Here is a 20626-nt window from a genome sequence, read left to right on the forward strand (position 1 = left end):
ATCAGGACCCAAGGCATTTTTTTTGACATGATCTCAGTCTAACATCAGCGAAGACATACGGACCACAACTTTACTGGGTCAACAAGTGGTACGTCTGATCCATTCTATTTACGACTAACTAAAACCAATTAACTACCGCCCTGAAAATCAATAGTCAAACATCACATGCTGCGAGGCGCCATTTAAAATAGCAGCCATGTTACCGGGTAGAAAGCATAACCAACATGGAATCAGTCAATGAAACACACCCTCATTTCTTTTAAAGGCAGGTCGATGTTTTTGTTTGGAATATTCATTGACAAAAATTTGTTGTAATTTTGGCTGGGCGACACATCAAATATATTCACAATGAAATTGCTGGTTAAGCAAACGGTATGTAAACACTTGCATATAATTTAAATATTTTAAATATAAATCTAATATATTTTCCTTATGCATACTGTATGTGTTTGCATTTATATATACATAATATAAACAGTACACAAATACAGCATGTAAACTTTCATCGCTTTGCAGCCCTAAACTTAATAAGCATCAATAGATTTTTCACACACTTTGTATTAGCTATATTACATTTACATTGCATACTTCGTGATAAAATGTTTCAGTAAAAAAAAAAAAATAATATATATATATATATATATATATATATATATATATATATATATATATATATATATATATATATATATATATATACATATATATATATATATATATATATATATATATATATATATATATATATATATATATATATATATATATAAAATAATATTAATGTGTGTGTGTGTCTTTATTTTGTTGTGCAAGCTTTTTAACATATTAAAATGTTGACATTTATGTTTACGCCACATAAATATCATCATGGTATAAAATTTTCAGTTTATCATCTAACCTTGGTTGTAATGTCAGAGTTATTCTCTCTGTATGGTTAGGGCATGTGTTCATGCTGAGTGGAGGAGATTAGGAGACTCCCTGCCTACATACACCTCCTGTTTATATTACACACACACACACACACACACACACACCTGTATTCAGTATTTTTGCAGGCTGCATATCCATATTTTTCGATGCCAGACAATGGTCTGAAATAAAATTACTGAAATAAATTTAGTGCCCATTAAATATTGCATGAAAAATGATGAATAACAGGACAATGTCAAGTGCCTGAGTACACAATCCCACAAAACATAAAATCAAGACTGCTTTACAAGTAGCTTATAAAGTAATTGTGTTACTAAACTGTATTGTGTATGATATATATTGTATATGATAGTATTGTAATTGTTGTTTTGCTATGGAAGCTGACACCGAGTATGTATTACTTGCATATAATTCTCTTCTTTTTTTTAATAATTCTGACGGCACCCATTCTCTGCCAGTATGGAAATGATGTAAGTTTGAATTTCTCCAAATCTTTTAAAATGAGACTTATCTTAAAAGAAATCTAATCAATAATCAATAATGCGCATCCCTTCTAAAATGTAGACATGCTATTAAAAAATAGATCGCTTTAGATCACAGAAACATAAAGGCACACACAGAACTAGATTGTTCCAGTTTCATGATTTGCTACCATCTCTTGATTTTGACGTCATTGTGAAAGTAGGCCAATTATGTTCCCGAAGAAAAAAGCACTCAGATCAGTCCATTCAAACCCTTTACTTCCTTCAATTATTTCCCATGAGTTCTCCAAAACAGAGATGAGTCTATTTGCTTTACGAGCATGTGTTTTTGTCTAAGGGTATAGTGTATGGATATGATAGCATAAGGACCGTGGGCATCAATTATTGCTAGAGCGGGCAGCTTTAACATAAATAGTGCAGTAGAAACGGCCAGCATCATTATTTAAACATATCCTAGTGTTTTTGTAAGCAATATACAAGACGGGTTCCACTAGTGCACATGATGTCAAGCATATGCGGAAACATAATGCTGAGAAACAATTTCAATGAAGACCTAAACTTGGAAAATATTATTCAGTTATTTTTTTATATATATCTTCTTGTTGGTTTGTTTGTTTTGTAAAGCCAGTTAAGCAACGGACAGGAGCTGTGTGGATTTCTTGTGGATTATTGTGTTTTTATCAGCCGTTTCTGACGGCACCCATTCACTGAGGAGCATGGTGAAGAAGTCTCCAGACCTGTCCCAATATAGAACCAAACTCGCCTCCATCTTGTATATCCTAAGGCCGAGTAGATGTTCAACAATTTTTGGGGGTGAGCTATTTCTTTAAATCTAATAACTATGCCATATATATATATGCCATGTTTGTTTTGATTATCGTGTTCTCATTAAGACGTCTGTTCTCGTGGTTCACTGAGGACACGTGGCAAAAAAAGGAGGCTGAATGAAAATAGAAACAGTCCCGTCTCTCACTAGCTCTCATCTGTCCTTAATAATTAAAGTAAAATAAGACTGACCTCTTTCATTCTGAAGTTTATTTCCCATCATGCACCCGTCCCATGGGTAGAATGAATGAACATACGTAGACTATCTCAGAGGTCTAAGGTTTGTCAGCAGAGTTCACCGGGCTAATATTTTCATGAATATGTGTGTGTGTGTGTGTGAGTGTGTTCGGTGAGATTTCTGAGGATCAGACGATCTCGTTCCCTCTTCAGACATCAATTTCCTGTAAACGTCTGAGGTCTTTGAAAAACTCCCACACATTTAAACAGCGAGATCAGCTCTTCCTGTGCTGAGGGTCGCTGCATGTGGAAATCTCAACGCAAAAAAACGTTATCAGATGATTTCTGCTGTCATATCCGTAGTATGGAGTCCCAAACATGCCAATCATATCAAAAAATCAATGAAGCAATCACTTTTAAAATGTGTGAATATGGAACTGGCATGAGCTAATCTTCGACCACACATTTGTCAGCATCACACTAATGTGATTCATAAATGCTCTCTGTAGTCATGATACCATTATGATATTGAGTTGGGATCAGTGTTAATTGAATTACTAGGATATTATATTATATTATAAATTATATAATATAATTAATCTATCTTTCTATCTATATCTATACAGAGATATTAAATTTTTCTTTTCCTTTTTTAAGCACATAATAATAACAGTATGGCCATTTTATGGCTTATTATCTTATTTGATCATACTGGACACCTCTCACCAGAGCAACAGTACTGACAACCCACATCACTTGGGAAACAGATCCCATAACCAACTTAACTTTACCTATTACATTCCATAAAGTCATTGGGAGACAGATTCACAATGTATTCTTCTTTAAGGAGTCACAAGATGACGGCTTCTAATCTAGAGTTTGTACTTCAGGCCACCGGATAAGAAATGGTTTCACAAATAAATAACATACAATCCCTACATTTACATATAACCATCTATATATTTACCATTCTGCAAATTAAAACCGCTCTGATGAACAGGGTGAGTTGATAAGTGGAGAGTAGCCAATCATAGCAGAAATCAATAATAGATAGTCTTAAAGCTACAGGAAGGTTCAGATTGTTTACCGTGCTTTAACAATCTTTTATGTGGACATCAGTGAAAAAGATTAAAAGGAAAAATATTCAATTCATTGAAATCAAAATGCATTATAGTAGCATACTCCGTGCTACATGACAAAAACATTTTTAATAAACACACACACACACACACACACACACACACACACACACACACACACACACACAGAGAGAGACATAAACAAATGAATAAAATGAACAGCTAATTCCAACTGGGGAGCTAAAATGAAATAGTAATTACACATTGCATCAGCTCCACGGAACTATGAATATTTTTCCTCCCAAATTACCATAAAATCCACAGAATCTCTGATCGCTCTGGTCTTGATACCTTTCTATTTGACAACAACAATATAAACGCAACCCATGATAACACGTCACGTCAACAATGGCCATATATGAACACAGATCTCTGGAATGTAACATTCCTTAAAGTCCAGAAATTAAAACAAACACAAGCAACTTGGAAACATTCCTGAAATTATTCCTGAGACGCAAGTTCACTTACATACATTCACAACTTCATGTTGTCACGAGTATTCAGAGAAAAAAAACAAACAAACCATTGTATAGTTTAATTTCAAATAATAATTCTGTAACATTTTATAGTTACACCTATTAATTGCTTATTATTATATATATATATATATATATATATATATATATATATATATATATATATATATATATTATATTTTGACTAATATCAAAATATTAGTATTAATATTAGATTTTGATTAATATATTACACACACACAGACCTAAATTTAACAACTACCTTACTAACTATTAGCAAGCAGTAAATTAAGAATTTATTGAGGGAAAAGTCGTAGTTGATAGCTAAGAAGTGTTACCTATTCTAAAGTGTTACAAATAATTGAATACTAGAGGTGAAAAAAGAAACTATTGCGTGATGCATCGCGATTCTCTCTTCAACGATTTTAAATCGATTATAAAAATTATCTCGATTTTGAGCATGTTTTTTTTTTTTTTTACATATGGCACGTGTGCGCGCTCGAGACATCGCGGCATGATTCATTCATTTTGCACAGATTTTGCGCTTGTTTCTTGTTTTACTTTAGACTTTTCATTTATACCGTTTGTACCATTTATACGAAGTTGATACACAGAGTCGAAAAAACTATTGTCTGTAAACATTCAGATACAAAACGTGTGCCTTGTTTCTTGTTATGCTTAGTCGTCCTGATTTTCCTTACTTGGTCATCTTCCTGTTCTAGTTTAGTTTGATTAGTTAATTCGTCCCCACGTTTCAGTTCTCCCTAATTATGTCTGTGTGTATTTATATTGGTGTCTGCCCCATTGAGTTTGTCGGTCCTAGATGTAGTTAAGTGCAATACGTGTGTTGATGCTGTCATACTAGAATTAAAAGACTCTATTGTTTATTTCTTCGTTGATATAGAGTGATAGTAATGTATAATGACAAGATTAAACACTTAATTTTTATTAAATGCAGAGACGGCCTGTGTAATCAATAAGCAACTAGTTGGCCCTAAAATTAAGTGTAAATATACAACGTCTAGTAAGCAGATGCATTAACAGATGCATTTATTTTACATTTACACCTATTAGTTGCTTATTAGCATGCATATTACTAAAATATTAGCCATTTATTAAAGCTAATTAAGCACATATTAATGCCTTATTCTACATTCCTAATCCTACCCTATGCCTAAATTTAACAACTACCTTACTAACTATTAATAATAAAAAAATGTATTGAGGGAAAAGTCATAGTTAAAAGTTAACAAGTGTTACAGCAGAGGGCAGTCGCTGTGTTAACGGGTGAATCATCGAGTCATTCGCTCATTTGATTAGTTCAAATAGCTGATTCATTCAAAAACAAAGCAAGCGATTGTCTTTATGAATGAATCATTGAATCACTGTTAGTTCAAAGACTCCCGATTTATTCAGCACTGGTTCGAAACACCTCAGGCTTTGTTTGGAACTGTTTTGTTGTCAAAACAGAGCACAAACAGACGATGCTGACATTACTGTATCTGCACAATATTAACTTCTTACTGAACAGTTGTATAAAAATCAGTATAGCACGATATCTTGCTTATATTATAGATGGTTTCACAACTGTATATAAAACACAAAAAAACGTCAGGGTCGTTGAACTAGCTTAAATCATGCTGTGAAAGTGTGCAAGGTGTGTTTCTGTTTGTTTTTTGCAAAGTCAATGACCTGCTCAATGTCAGCTTCCACATTGTTAAAACAACAATTACAATATCATAGTAGACAATACATTACGCACACCCTATTCCGTACACTGCCTGTATATGATTTATGTAGGCATAAGCCACAAAAATAAGAAACCAAACCTAAATCTAATCCTCCAAACCATTTACAGTAGATTTATCAGCAGAGCAAAATATCCACGGAAAACAAGGAACATTTCTGAGAACTCTTTGACTACATACACAAGGACCTTTTGAAAGTAAGTACAGCCAACAGCAGATACACACCGGCTCCTTGTTTCTATGAACACTTGTGTAACTCTACAAACATGTGGCTCATTTGGCACCAAAATACTTCCTGCTCTCAGCCAATCATGTGTCAGCGTCTGTTACCAGATGTCATTCAAGTTCAGACGAAAGTATTCAGGTTCAAGTGTTGTCTTTCCACCAACTCACACACACAAACGCTCACACAATGAGTTTTATATAATCATGTTCTCCATAGTACAATAGAATTCTGAAACTCAGACCACCTAAAGCAAAATGTAATCATTTGAAGCAAACTTGAAGTGCTTGTGCGTGTGTGTGTGTGCGTGTGTGTGTGTGTGCGCGCACTTTCATCTGGTTCAGTCAGAGAAGGTTTACTTTAATATCGTGTATTTTATTGCACATTCTCGCATGAAAAATTTAAGCCTTATGCAAGTCTGCAAAGTTAGACAGGCTGCATTTCTTTTTGGCCGAAAACACACATTTGGGCACGTACACTGCACACGATATTTTATTTCTCATGAAGTATTCAGCACTGCAGAGTTTGATTCAATTTAGTTAATAGGCTTGTTTGGATGGTTCATATAATATAAAAATAAATAAATCACTGACTTATTGAATTGGAGGTCAGTGAACATCATCTTTTTGTAATAACAAGCTTCATTTCATTAATGTTTCTGAACCGTTTGTATATAATATATCGTGTTTCCAGTTTTATACTTTATTTTATGGTCCAATTATCACCATTAACAAACCATAAATTATGAATTTTGCCTGTATAAACTTATAATTTGCCGCTTATTAATAATTAGCAAGGCATCTGTTTAAGTTTGACAAGGGATGTAGAATACGGTCATGCAGAATATGTTTTTTTAAGCACAAATAAACAGACTATATCTTAATAATAGGTATACTGGTCCTTATATATAAAATTAGTTGCAATATTCCATTTGGGATCACTGTAATTTCAAAAACTGATATTTTGAGCTAATTTGCATTAAATTGATTTAAAATAAACAGTTATGGCATTTAAAATAAAATCAAACTTTCTGCCGAAAAGACTTCTTGAGAGCCAGATTAGCATATTAGAATGATTTCAGAAGGATCCAGTAACACTGGCTTTTCATTGTAATGATCGATGTAGCAAGCCATCATCTTAGACTTAGAAAAGCTGCTATGGGATGTTTTGTAGAAAGTCAGGGGACGCGCACGCACACATAACGAACTGTTAATGTGATCGGCTACACAGGCATGTCAGCATCGGTACTGTTCAACACCACACAATTAAACAGACAATGTAAAAACAAAGAGGCGGAACAGGCCTAGATCAAATATTCATGCGATATGAAGCCTGAAGCCGCCATTACCTGAGATATGACCTTAGATGAGAACGTCTGAGAAAGCAGCAGTAACCCTATCAAAACATTTATGTTCTGCTAAGACTGATGCATAATGATTGGATGCTTAAAATATGAATATCTAAATGTTAGCCATATTAACCAGGAAAATCATGGAGCCAAAAATCAGGGTCAGTAGAAAAACACCCTAGAAAGCAAACCACAAAACAAAACTTTAGTACAAAATCTATACTATATACAATTTTTCTTTAAATGCAATGCATATATTTTTAAAAGCAATCTTCTTAACTTTCGAGACCGATATCAATGTCAAATGAATATGCTCCTTTACACTGAACTGGTATTAAAGTGAGAATGCTACGGACCACAGAGAGTGAGGTCACTCAAACTTTCTGAAAACAAAATGTCAGATTCAATAACCGCACGTCAACTAAAAATAACAAAGGCCTGTTCGCATACAATAACGTTTTAACTCTAAAAGAAGACACACGTCGGGCAATTACAACTAATGCGAACAGTATTGTCAGGATCGCTTTCCGAGCATTTATTCCAGCTGATGAATGATCAAATCCATCTGACTTAACACAACGTGACTGTGGAGCAAGCAGCACAATGCGCAAAACATTATATTGTTATATTGGCAATTGCAAAAAAAATATAAACTGTCAGTGGGGTGAAAGCCCATAACATAAAATGTCAAACTATGAGAGGTTTGCCGTCCAAACCTGCATGTATTCTTACTTTGCAGAACAGCTATTCCGAGTAACGCTGAGAGCCAAACCACAATGGCGACCATTGTACAGGAAAAAATTAGAGATCTGTCAAAACAGTTTTTTTATGTTCCACAAAAGAAAGTCAAACACGTTTGGAACAAAATGAAGACACCCCGTCAAAAAAGCATAGCTATTGGAGGGTGGTAGTGGTATAAATTGCTAATTACTTTTTACAGTACTGTACAATTTAGTGATTTTTTTTGTGTACCGCTGATGACGCTCCATATAAAGCGGCACTTAAAAAAACGAGCTTGTGTAACAAAACATTCCACTTCATTCTCTGCGGATAAAGCAATAAAGTGTCAATGCGCATCCTGTGCTATTAATTTTGTTGCAACAGTGCTAAAAGCTTCCTGTGTATATCAGGAAGTTTATTACAAGACGGAATTATGAAACTTCCCAACTTCAACTTCACTCCGTTTTCTGTCATCTAAAATGACAGGAATGCACATCGCATCAATCCGTGTCGTCGTCTCACTGCCTTCCAAGCTCTTGCTGAAACTTCCCATGAGTACTAGAAAGCGGTGACAGCTTCTGCTGGTCGTAAGTGCGCAGAACGGGACGCTGTTGATGTACAGCCGGTTTCGCACACAACCTCCAATGAGAGCTGAACGCAGCACATGGCACAGCGGCGAACGGACATGTGAAAAGTGCTCGAAGGCATGCGATACATGAATAGAATTTAAGAACAGACGTTAGTGAGAATCGTGCATGTGCAAAGAGGAGTGTGTGCAAAGGTCTGTGGGTGCAGCGCGAAGGGGAGTGTGTGTGTGTGTGTGTGTGTGTGTGACTGTCATGTGAATAAGAGGCAGTGCATTCCTTCACGCTGAGGCGTGTAATCTCTCTAGAAACCCCACCTCAGCGCTGAGAGAAGCCGACTATCAAAGATCAAGTGCGTTTGATCCTGATCGACCCCCGTAAAGACCCCGAGCTGTCAGTCTGACGAGTGAGACCATACGGACACGTCATTTCTCGCTTTCATTTATCGCGCAGGAACGTAATACAAATACACCGCTGCTCAATTCGCGTTAAGGCTCTAAAAACAACCTGTAGTCATTGAGCACAAGGACGTGCCGCAGTTAGGATGCATGCGGTTTTATGAGCTCGGAACAAACCAAGGAATATTTCATCAAAACGACGCAGGAAGAGGAAACGTTTAAGAAATTAGTTTGCCTAATAATAAAAAACTGTTTGAAATGTACTTATTCTCAAGCCATCCAAGGTGGAGATTTGGATCAGTGGATGCTCTGCGGTGAATGGGTGCCAGAACAAGAGGCCAAATAGCTGATAAAAAAATATCTCAGTAATCCACACTACTCCAGTCAATCGCTTATCATCTAGAAAAGTAAAAAATATTTTTAACAAAAAACAAAAGGGCATAGGAAACAATATTTTAACATCCTGCAATTTATCTTAACTCAAAAACTATTGTAAATTATGCACATAAAACAATATAATATGTAATTAAGTGCTTGCAAAGAAGTATAGCCTATAGTGTACTTTAGCCAAGATTGAGGGTCTCCTGGCGGCTCAAAGATCTGTTGCATAAGGCGTATCTTATCCATACTCGCACTTTTGACTCTACTGGTACATGATATCTTTACCAAAGTGAATCTATAGAACTGTTTGACCAGCAATGTATGATTTTGTGCCCAACTGGGGATCCTTAAAAAATGGAACGGTTTATCTATATGCATCTATATAAAACATACCGACATTACTTAAACGACAAATATAAACAGAGCAAGTCATATTTCACGAAAGGCGGTTATAGATTCCGGCGAGTGTAAAAGCGTCAGTAAACAAATGCAAATCTCTTTGTTGGACAAAAACAATGGCTGAAAGAATCCAGGACGAGGCAAAGCATGTATAAGTTGTTAACTAAAAAAACTAGGTCAACACTACTATGCCTAATGTAATAACGTATGTTAACGTGATTACAGAATTTAGCGTTTTTTGTATGAAGATCCCCGAGCTGGCTGAGGGTCTGATGTGCGTGCTAAACATTTAGTACGCTGTTGTTTACGACACTCTCTTGGTAAGATTTCCAAGTGTATGTCCCTGTATCTATGTCAAAGGTCGTGGATTGCGTGACCCTGTGCGCCCCGGGTCACCATCCAACGGCGGCTGAAAGAGCTACAGCAGATCGACTCTTTTAAAATTGGTTAAAGCAAAAACCCTGCAATTATTTTCTCTCTTCATCACATTTATCTCCCACACATGACCCATTAAACGCTACTTCATCATTAAGCACAGCACAATTTCACATCCACAAGTTTCCCATTAACCTTGTTCTGGATTTCATTCATATTCTCTGTCCCATTAATGCTCAGCACGTTAACGAGCTGTCATAAAAGCACAGCTCTCAAGAGCCAAGATCTGCACGATTAAATGTTTTCGGAGCCACGTGCTTTGTATGACTTACTAGATGCTTTGCAAACGGATTGTTAGAACGGGCCAGACTGATGACGGAAAGAAATAAACAAGCATGTTGAATCCAAGGGAAGATCTGCATGCTGCTAATATGCAGACGAGCATCTCTCTGTCTGTGTGTGTGTGTGTGTGTGTGTGTGTGTGTGCGTAAGTGGGTCAACCTAGCTAGACTTAAATATCAGTATGAGAATGGCTGCAACAAACTGAATTAAATTAAATTAGAATACAGTTTACTTCAGGGGGTGTTTTGCTGAATGAAAACGCACGTACAGTGGTTGGATCCGCTCCAGTGCTGATGTCTGATGGATGAGCTGAAGGGATGGGGCATCTTGTCCGGGATCAGACATCCTCTGCTCTGATTATAGTAATCCATCATGAGGAAAGGGTTCACATCCACGCTCTCGTACATGATCAGGTCGGACTCGATTCCTCAAGGCAACAGCTGATCCACGACCGTACACTTCGCATAGAGCTTTAACACAGAGATGGATCCATCCCAGACATCCCAGCTATTCCCAGAAGAGATCAGGAACTACAGAAGCGAGTAAAACTAAAGCCGAAGCCCTTGTGCATGGTCAGAGATCAGTCCAATCGACGTCCGCTGAAACACTTCTTGCAAAAATATATTCACATACGGGACCAACAGTGTCTCAAAAGTGCAAGAGTATATGTTTTAGACCATATATACGGTATTTACTCCAAATCTCGATCGGCTAATGCAATAACACTATACAGAAAGAACGAGGCATCAGTAAATCCATCAAACGTCCAGTGTTGAGCGGTGAGTTTGGTCCAATATTATTTGCGAAGCTCCGATTTAGTGATGTGATTATTTTGTCTCGTTTGTGTCTCCGTGATACCATAAAACTCGTGCAGCTATATTAAACAGTATCCTTTTTGGGTGTTTAGCGTCCTCCCGATTATAAACAGCACACAAATGCGCGTTTAACGGGCTTGTGTGTGCGCGTGTTATTAATCCGCGCGGTTACCGTGTGTTCGAGCCCTCGGACCTGCTCAGAGTGTGAGAGGATCTTGACGAGAACGAGCAGCTGTCTGTAGGCCCCGCCCATTAATGATGACGAGCCGAGTGACTGCTTTCTGGTCACGCCCACGCCTAAATAGCTGCCCTTTAATCTCCGCCTGTCTCTGTCTCCAAAGCCCCGCCCACAATGCGTCTATCACTTTTTGTGAGTCAAACCAAATAACTAAAGGTGATGAGTTCTTTAGCTGGCAAAAATAAATAAATAAACTAAAAGAAAAACCCTAATAAAAATCTGTCTCTCTAAACAAACAATTAATAATATTATTAATAATAATAATAGTTATTATTATTTTGTGGCTATTATTTTCGATACTTTGAGCTCTTAATTCCCCAGCTATTCATTAATTAATTAATTAATTAAATTATTCATTCATTTCCAATATCTAATAGGAGCTTATTAGTTGTTCTTACCAAACCATTCAATAGTCAGTATTGTGCAAGATTTAAATTCAGAAACAAGTGCTTTAAAGTTTTAATTTCATCTTAAAAATCTTGAATACTAAATAAATCAGCTATATAATTAATAAGCAAATAATTAAACAAAAACAAACAAACAAGCATTACACCAAAACACATTTGGCTAAATAACGTCCATGATTCATTCTTTATTCCTGGACAGTTTAAATTTGGATTTTGTCAAAAAGGTTTGACATTTAGTCATGTCCAGGTTACTGTTGAAATGACTATTTTTATATTTACACATGAATCAGGACTCTGAGACTCCAATTAAAATGGAAGTCAGCCTGCAGATGACGATCACTGAAACACAGGCAAAGTTGTTTTTTACTTTATCGAAGGCAAAACTGCATGAACCAATAGCCTAGATCAAATTGCATATCAATGCAAAAAACAACAAGTTCTAGTTGAAGGAATAAATGAGAATACTGTCAATATTTCACATTTTTTTGAATTACACAATGCACATCCTCCAGATTTTGGTTGCTTAAACCAACTTCAGAGTTCCTTCTTCTCAACTAGTTTGGCCCATCTCTAGTTCTCTCATGGCCTCATTTGTCTCTCTCTCCATTGCCGTCTTACTAATTTGCCTAATGTTATGCGGCTGAACTTTTGCTGAACCCGTGGAAGCAGTCAGCCTCACCTCTCAATGACCCACTCCATGACACCGATTCGCTTCCATGCCTTTCTCATCTGACATCACACAAAGGCGTTCCACCTTGTTCGCCGGCCTTTGCATAACCACACTCAGCAAGAAGAGCGCTTTTCTTTGAATGATGCGCTGAAAGTTTCCAGAGAAACAGCCTCGAATGAGTCAGGAAACAACGGCAACATCTTGGAGGTGGCTTAGTAAACTTTTGTACGCGCATATATCACTCTTTCCACTGAATATCCAGTTATATCTCAAAAGCTGATTCAAGAAAGAGTCTCCCGAAAGCGCTTGGGTGGCAGTCAATGCATTGCATAACAAAATACAAAACCAAGTGGCCTTCGTTTTAAATAAAGTTTAAAGTTTTCGTGAGAAACGTTTCACAGAAAGCTTTTAAAGCCTGAAATGATAAACCAGTAGATATGAGAAGTCAAGGTGAGGTTGTGCTACTTTGTGGATCATGGTCCCATTATTCCAGAGCTGTCTAGCCCTGCTCCTGGACAGCCATTGTCCTGCAACTTTAACCAACCCCAACAGGTTTCTAGAGGATCTGAACTTCATCGTAAAATCACTTTTTACAATGTATTTACCTCGTCGTGTGTCTACCGTATGTTCAGAATTTTGTTCAATAAATAACAAGTGTAGCGTACTCCTGAGTCAAATTCTAAGCAGAGGTTGAATATAAAACTGTGTTTAAATGCAGTACCTGCAGATAAATCAGCAAACTCAGCATTCCTCTACAGCACTTTCCCTCCTCCAGATCTCCGCTCACTCTACAATCACAACATGAATAGCTGCGAGCATTTATTTCATTTATGCTTTGCTTTATTAGCAAATCCAACTGGTTTAATTGTTTGTCATTATGGATTTGAACAGCAACAGTACGGGAGGCGAGCGGGTGAGTGTGCATTTTATGACTTTCATTTAGCATGAACTTCATCAGAAAGAGGAAATTTGGTTTTTGTGACTCACTGGGAATGATTGTGTTGTGAGAAATATCTAAATACTGAGAAAAGTGCATTTATCCTCAAACGATTTCTTCATTTAAACCTCATTTGCACACTGCATTTGACATAAGAGACACGCACAAAGCCACCCTACCCCCATGCCAGGCCAGCCAGAGTTTGAGTGTGGTGATAAAATGGGAATAAGGGGGTAAAGGTGGGTTTATGGGCCAAACTAATGGCAGTAATTGTGGATACTACCTTTTGAGGGTGTTAAACTATTTTTATAACCCACACTAAAATATATTATTTCCTGAAACTTAAGAAAGGTGCCCTAAACCAGGACAATAGCGTTTGGCCTTTAACAGGACACATAGGTTGTCGCCAGCCACATGCAGCTTTTTCAAATGCATTGGGTTGGCCTTTTCAAGGTTGCTGTCACTAACCAAATTAATTATCCGAAGGACTCTCTCTGAACAAGAAAATAAAGAATAGAAATAAAAGCTAGCGTTGAGACTCCTGGCTGACCACAAAATGATTATTTATGCCCAGATAAAATCTTAAAATCTTAATTTGGGTAACACAAATTGGGGGCTAATTTAAACTAAAATGTATAATCTTGAAATTGATATAATACAAGATGTTTCGATCTTATGTTAATAAGTCAGCTCTGTAATACTATCATGATTTTCTATTCTAAAGTGAATGGAACGTGAACAAGTAAACTTCACTGATTTATTTCACAACGTTATAAAGGTTTCATCAGCAAAACAGTCTCCGATTAAATAATTTGTTTAAACGCGTTAACAAGAACGATTTCTGAGGCATTTTGTACTGTTTGAACGACAAATTGGAGCATTGCAACATCATTTGGGTCCGATTTCCTCCAACGCCCATGCTTTTAAGCGCCACACAGTTTGTGTTGCTCTAATACCAATAAATCCCTCCTCAAACCAAACACAGCTTTTCATCTTTTAGTGCAATGCCAAAAGGAGGAAAGACTGAGGAAACTCTAGCTGTGAGCTACGTCCGCAGAGACGAGCCCTGAGCTAGTCTGCTCTTGGATCATTGAGCTTGTGCATTAGTTTTTAAGACGTGGTTTAACTAGGCAGGATGACATCAGGAATCTGGGTTTGGTGATGTGGGAACCCTTTAACACACGAAGAACTGTGAGAAGAAAGTGAGATAACTGTTATTGTAACTAATAACTACTAATATTTGAACCAGCAGCAGTGTCTAAAATAAAATAAAAATAAAATAAACTAACATACAGTACATACCAACTGTGTGTGTGTGTCATTTATTTTTTGGTTTTTAATACAGCATTAGTTATTACTTATATAGATTTATTAATTATAACAATAACTTTTGGAAGGATTTTTATTACTGTTGTAAAGTCAAGTACAATGGTATTTTTATATTTTTGTGATGCATTATAGATTTATTAAATAAAAGACTTTTATTGCTATATTTATCTTAGTATCTTAGTTAGTTATCTTATATTTTAGTTTACTTAGTTTTAAATGTAATCTAATCCTGTTTTGTCATTTTTATTATTATTATTTTAAGTCCAGTCCAGTTAGGTCCAGTTCTCCCTATTAACAAACCATTAACAATGACATTTGCTCCAATAAACACTTAACGAAAAGTTAATAAGCTACTTGTTAAGATCAGGTTTTTGACAGAATTAGGGATGTAGGATCTGTTTATTTTATGTCAAATAACAAAAATGCGGGTTTAATGTGTTGGTGAAATAGGGTTTAGGTGTAAAAAGTGGAAATTGGCACAAACAAATGCCTCCCTCTCACAAGGGAAACTGAGAACATTAGTAGTATTGGAGCGAGTCTTCAGAAGATCACTAAGTGTATCAAAGCTGTAACAGGCAGTTTAACAGGGTGGTGCGTTTCATAAATCTACACAAACAACAGACCTCCACATGGCCTCACATTGTACTTTTATTCTCTCTGACCCATCATTCCTCAAACACAGAGAGCATTGGCCCCTTTAATGTGCCCTATAGAGCACGCTCAGGCATTTATGGCACACGCTGCAGCTCTGGCAAGAGGCCTTTATGGCAAACGGCTGATGTACGGCAGCCATTACATGCCGTAATGACCAATATACACCTTAAGCCAAACAGACTTTCCTTGAAAAAGCATATGTCACAAACGTAGGCCCCGTTTACACTTGGTATTAAAGGGATAGTCCCATGTAAACGCGAAAGGTCTATTATTTACTCACCACCACTGTCATTCCAAAACTGCCTTTTTTCTACACACACACACACACACTTGTTGGTTTTCCATGTTTTATAGGGACATTGTAACGTAATGTTTTTTATACTGTACAAACTGTCTTTTTTAATATCCCATTAACATAACTCTACCCCTACTCCTAAACCTACCCCTCGCACAAAACCTTCTGCTATTTTAGACGAATACATAAAAATATAATTATGTATCTATAATTATAAGCTGTTTTCCCCATGGAGACGAAAAAAATGTAACATTTTGTATATTAAGATATTCTGAAGGATGTAACTAAACAGTTTCAGTTGCCTTTTTTCCCTCCATACAATGAAAGTCATTGGGATTGGAAACCCGTTGGTTACCAATAAAATGTACACAGGCTTGTAAAGACTGACAAAAAAATGATTATTTCACCCTTTAAAGTATCTGTATGTCATTTTGTAATTATGTTAAACATAAATGTAAATGTAAACACACACTAGCTGAACAAGACAGGTTTTATGCTATGTTATGGTTGGATCTTTTTTTTAATATTCTTCGTATACTTTCCATTGCAAAAACTGTGCGCAACTGTCACTTCATAAAATAGTTACATTATCTTGTGAGACCAGGTTGAATGCTAGCAGATTGGATTTTGTAAAAAAAATTGCTACAAAAGCTCTAGATTAGAGGTCAAACCTTATCCTAGAAATCTATTGTCCTGCAGAGTTTTTTCAAACACACCTGAACCAGCTAATCAGAGTCTTCAGGATTGCTTGAAAATCACTGAAAGGCGCGTTGAAGAAAGTTGGAAATAAACTTTGAAGGACGTTGGGTCTCCGGGAGAAAGGTTAAAGACTATAATGAAGGTGCATTTGAAAGAAATGTAGCTTTAGTTACAAAAGAAATAGTTCAATGTAAATGGGGATGTGTGGAAAAAAAATGATGTACCGCAGTCACAGACATTCCTATCCAGAACGAGATTAGATTTCTTAGAGGATGCCCAATTTAGCTGAAAAACTAGTCTTTTTTTCTAAGATTGTGTGAGAGACAGACTTGTTCAATTCAGACGGGATTAAGATCACAAAGTACGTCTGTGAAACATGAATCTGACCTGACCTCTTGGAAAACCAGTTCTGTCCAAATAGGGTTACAGTCGGTGAGAGAGAGACAAAAAGAGCAAGATACTGGTTTACTTCGGTACTGTTTCACACTGATCTGGTTAATGTAGCGGATTCACAAGATGCTAAGTTTTCTGAAGCGCCAGTATGCTCGCTCTGTCCATTCATCCATCTATCCATTGCAAAGTGGCTGTAAAAGCCCATCCTCGTGATGCTGAGCTGGGGTAAGCCAACACGCTGTCAAGAGCAGTGAAAAAGAAACACTTTCGGCTTGAGTGCTGCTGGAGAGGATTAGACCATTGTGCGGATTGGATGGGGGGAGGGGGTCGCTTTAAATGGATTTCCTGTGTGTGCTTGTGCCCTCTGTGTTATGACACCCCCCCCCCAACATGACATGCACTTGAGACTCGCCCCGGGTCATGAAAACACATCTGATACACAGCGCACAAACAGTAAGTGTGACAGAAGCCACTTTTCCAGCAGGGAACCAGAGCTGGTGTCCAATCTGCATCCTTTCCACGAATTTCCACAGCAGAAAGAGCAGTTCTGGGTCAGAAAAATAGGCTCCGCACCGACCCACTAAAATCTGCTAGTCACGAACCAGGAGCCACTACAGTCTGTCACCAAATACGGTTTTTAAAACCAATGTGATACAAAGACTAGATATGATCCATATATATATATATATATATATATATATATATATACATTATGCAGTGACTCAGGACACTTACAATACAATCATTATTTAAAAAAAACTGTGTCTGATATATATTTGTTATACTTTAAATTGCCAACGTGATTAAAAACCTGTTCTATACCATATACTACATGACTCCTGCAAACGATTTTATAGTTTATATTTTTCACAAGTTAGCCATCATCCATTTCCATGGCGCTTTTCTGTCTATGACTTTTCAAAGACACTCACGTGTTTGTTTTCTTATGTTTTTATAAAGTAGACATTAAGGAACAGACTTTTGGAGAAATCTCACAGTTTTCATTGTGTTGCATTAAACTGCACACACACAGACACACTAATAAATAGTATTTAAATATGTAAGATTTAATAGCTAAGTATTTAAATATAATCATATTATTTGATGTGTTATTGAGAGATATAATGTTACAACTCATATCTATATGCATTTTATGCTATGTATTTTAAGCTACTAAAAATGGAATGACAACATCTGCTAAACATTGCTTTTCTTTATTATTATTATTATTATTTATTTTCTTTCTTAAATTGCCAAGTTAGAAGTCTCTATCACCTCTATAATATACTATATGAGACATAATCTTATGTGTCAAATGTATTACAAAACATAAAACATGAACATTTTCTTTTATATTTTGTCATTAAACCTGCTTTAAAATAAATATTTTAGTGAAGTATATAGTACATAGACATTGTTTTGTTAATTACAATTACGATTAATTGCCATTTTTCTCTAACACTACATTTTAAAAATGTTTATCCGCTACAAGTAAACTCAACTTTTAGGAGTACACCAGTATATACAGATGTCAGCCATAATTTTAACAGTCATGAACTAAAAGCCACTCTAGTTTAATTTCATCGGGAGATCTTCCCCCCACTTTGAAAACTACTAGAAAACAGCATTAAAACTTAACTGGAAACTGCAAGTGCAAATGAAGTGACACTTACATTACAATGAAAATGACCTGCACACTTAGCAGTGACAAAACACTTAAATGCGTATGACATTAAGCTGATATTCACAGTAGCACTGATGTCTCTATCTCGCGCGCGTGCGTGTGTGTGCGCGCGATCTGAATAAGCGTGAGATGTAGAAATGAGCCTGTCTTGTCAGAATCAGTTCAGATGCTAATAGCACATCAGAAATCCAGCAAACAAAGCCTCATCACTGCCCCATGACAAATACCCCAGAGCCCGGGGGGTGTTTGTGGGGGACGGGTTGGGGGTAATGAAATGGATAACTTCCAAACCTCTTCATTAAAGAGAAAAGGAGAAGATCAGCATATCAAAAAGAAGAAAGAAGAGGAGGAGGAGTGTGTGAGTGTGTGTGTGTGTGTGTGTGTGTGTTTGGGTTAGATAGTGAGAATGTGTGTCTTCTAGCCGCAGAGCGAACTCTTCCTGGACCATCGAAGTACTGTGTGTGGACTTACTGCGTCTTCTTCTGTTTTAGTGTCTAGTAAATTAATTTAGTAGACTAATTTTACATGACTCGCATTCATGACACGCACTTAACTGCAGGACACTTGAGATAACGGCCCCCCTGAAGCCCATCGGGCATCATGTCGGGGGTCACCACGGCCCTTGATTAGCATTTAAATGTCTTTGATAAGAGCTGAGAGGACACAGGCCGCTATATCAGCAGATTTGAGCCGCTCCAAACACACTCTAGTATTCATTAGCTCATCCCACTGATGGTGAAGCTGATCATTAGAGCAAATAAACCCATCACACACAGAGTGAACCCCCGGCCGATCACAGCCACCGATAGAACGGAGAGAATAAGAGATACAGATAAAGACGAGAGAGTGAGCATATTTAAATTGAACAGGAAAGGACGTCTCAACGGAAGCAGGTTGTTGTGTGGGGGAAGGATTTTTTGAAAAACGCTACAGATGCACAAAAAATGCCTTTTCCCATACAGCAAAAAAAAGAGAAATTTGGTTTTTATTTTGTTATATATATATATATATACAAAAATGAAAAACAAAAAGTATTTCAGGGTCAATAAAATTAATTTCCAGCTTCACACCAGCGTTAATGTGGATGCAATAGTAATAAATCTAGATTTATTTTAGATACTAGATTTATAATGATGCATAATGAGACTTATAGAAAGCAAATATAACATACAGTATGTGAATGTAATTTTTGGACTGGATATATTTTGCTGTGCGAGTATAAGGGCCCAAAAAAGTTCTGTAAATTCCCACGAAATTCAATTCTTGACCCTTGACTAATCGGATCTTGACCCTTGGTATTTTTTGTTTATTTGGTCTTCCTCTTTATAATTTCATCTTACAAGAGTAAATAAATGTTTAAACACAATGTATGGGATAATGCGGACAGCTGTCTCACAAAGGGAATCATAAGATGTTAAGTCTAAATTAAATAAATAAAATTCAATTAAATAAATGTAGTTTTTTTTTTTTTTATGTTGGTTTAAAATGTTTAATTCAAAATGCTCCTAAATTAGCACCATATTTGCATTTGTAATAGCTATTAGCTAGCAAATTAACACAAAAAAGGCATATTGGGATACATTAAGACTGGAGTGAAAATAGATTTTTATGCAAAAAAGGCTCATTGGGAAAACGTGCCTGTGGTGTGATTACTGCAAAACATTACGTGAAATTGTCTAGCAAGTGCAACTTTTGTTCTCACCATGCTCCCTTTCTTTTTCACTTTTATTCTAATCAATATTTAATGTCCATTTATTAACTTGGTCTATAAAAATGTACTAAGCAGGATAATATACAGTCACCAGTTACACTACACTAATCTATGCTTTCCGTTCATATAGTTAATCATGTTTAAAGCCAGACTGCAGAAGGGCAGGCCCCTTTAACCAACACACACACACACACACACCCTTTCAATGTACATTCCTCTGGGCGTGACTATTGTGTCTCTCTCAATG

At 36.5% G+C, this 20626-nt stretch overlaps 1 protein-coding gene across 2 annotated transcripts in view; it reads right to left on the reverse strand.

Moving 5' to 3' along the window:
- The window catches only part of raraa (retinoic acid receptor, alpha a), a 115437-nt gene that overhangs the window by 18823 nt on the left and 75988 nt on the right, over positions 1–20626 (reverse strand). The window contains exon 1 of one of the 2 annotated variants that reach the window (XM_043254295.1): positions 10816–11574. The exons of the other annotated variant lie outside the window; for it this stretch is intronic. Within the exon in view, the coding sequence (XP_043110230.1) occupies positions 10816–10954 (139 nt within the window). The 5' untranslated portion in view covers positions 10955–11574. Of the gene's footprint in view, positions 1–10815; positions 11575–20626 lie in introns of those variants that run through there. 2 annotated transcript variants of the gene reach the window in all.

Source organism: Puntigrus tetrazona, chromosome 12 (genome assembly GCF_018831695.1).
Source record: "Puntigrus tetrazona isolate hp1 chromosome 12, ASM1883169v1, whole genome shotgun sequence".
Classification (NCBI taxonomy): Eukaryota; Metazoa; Chordata; class Actinopteri; order Cypriniformes; family Cyprinidae; genus Puntigrus; species Puntigrus tetrazona.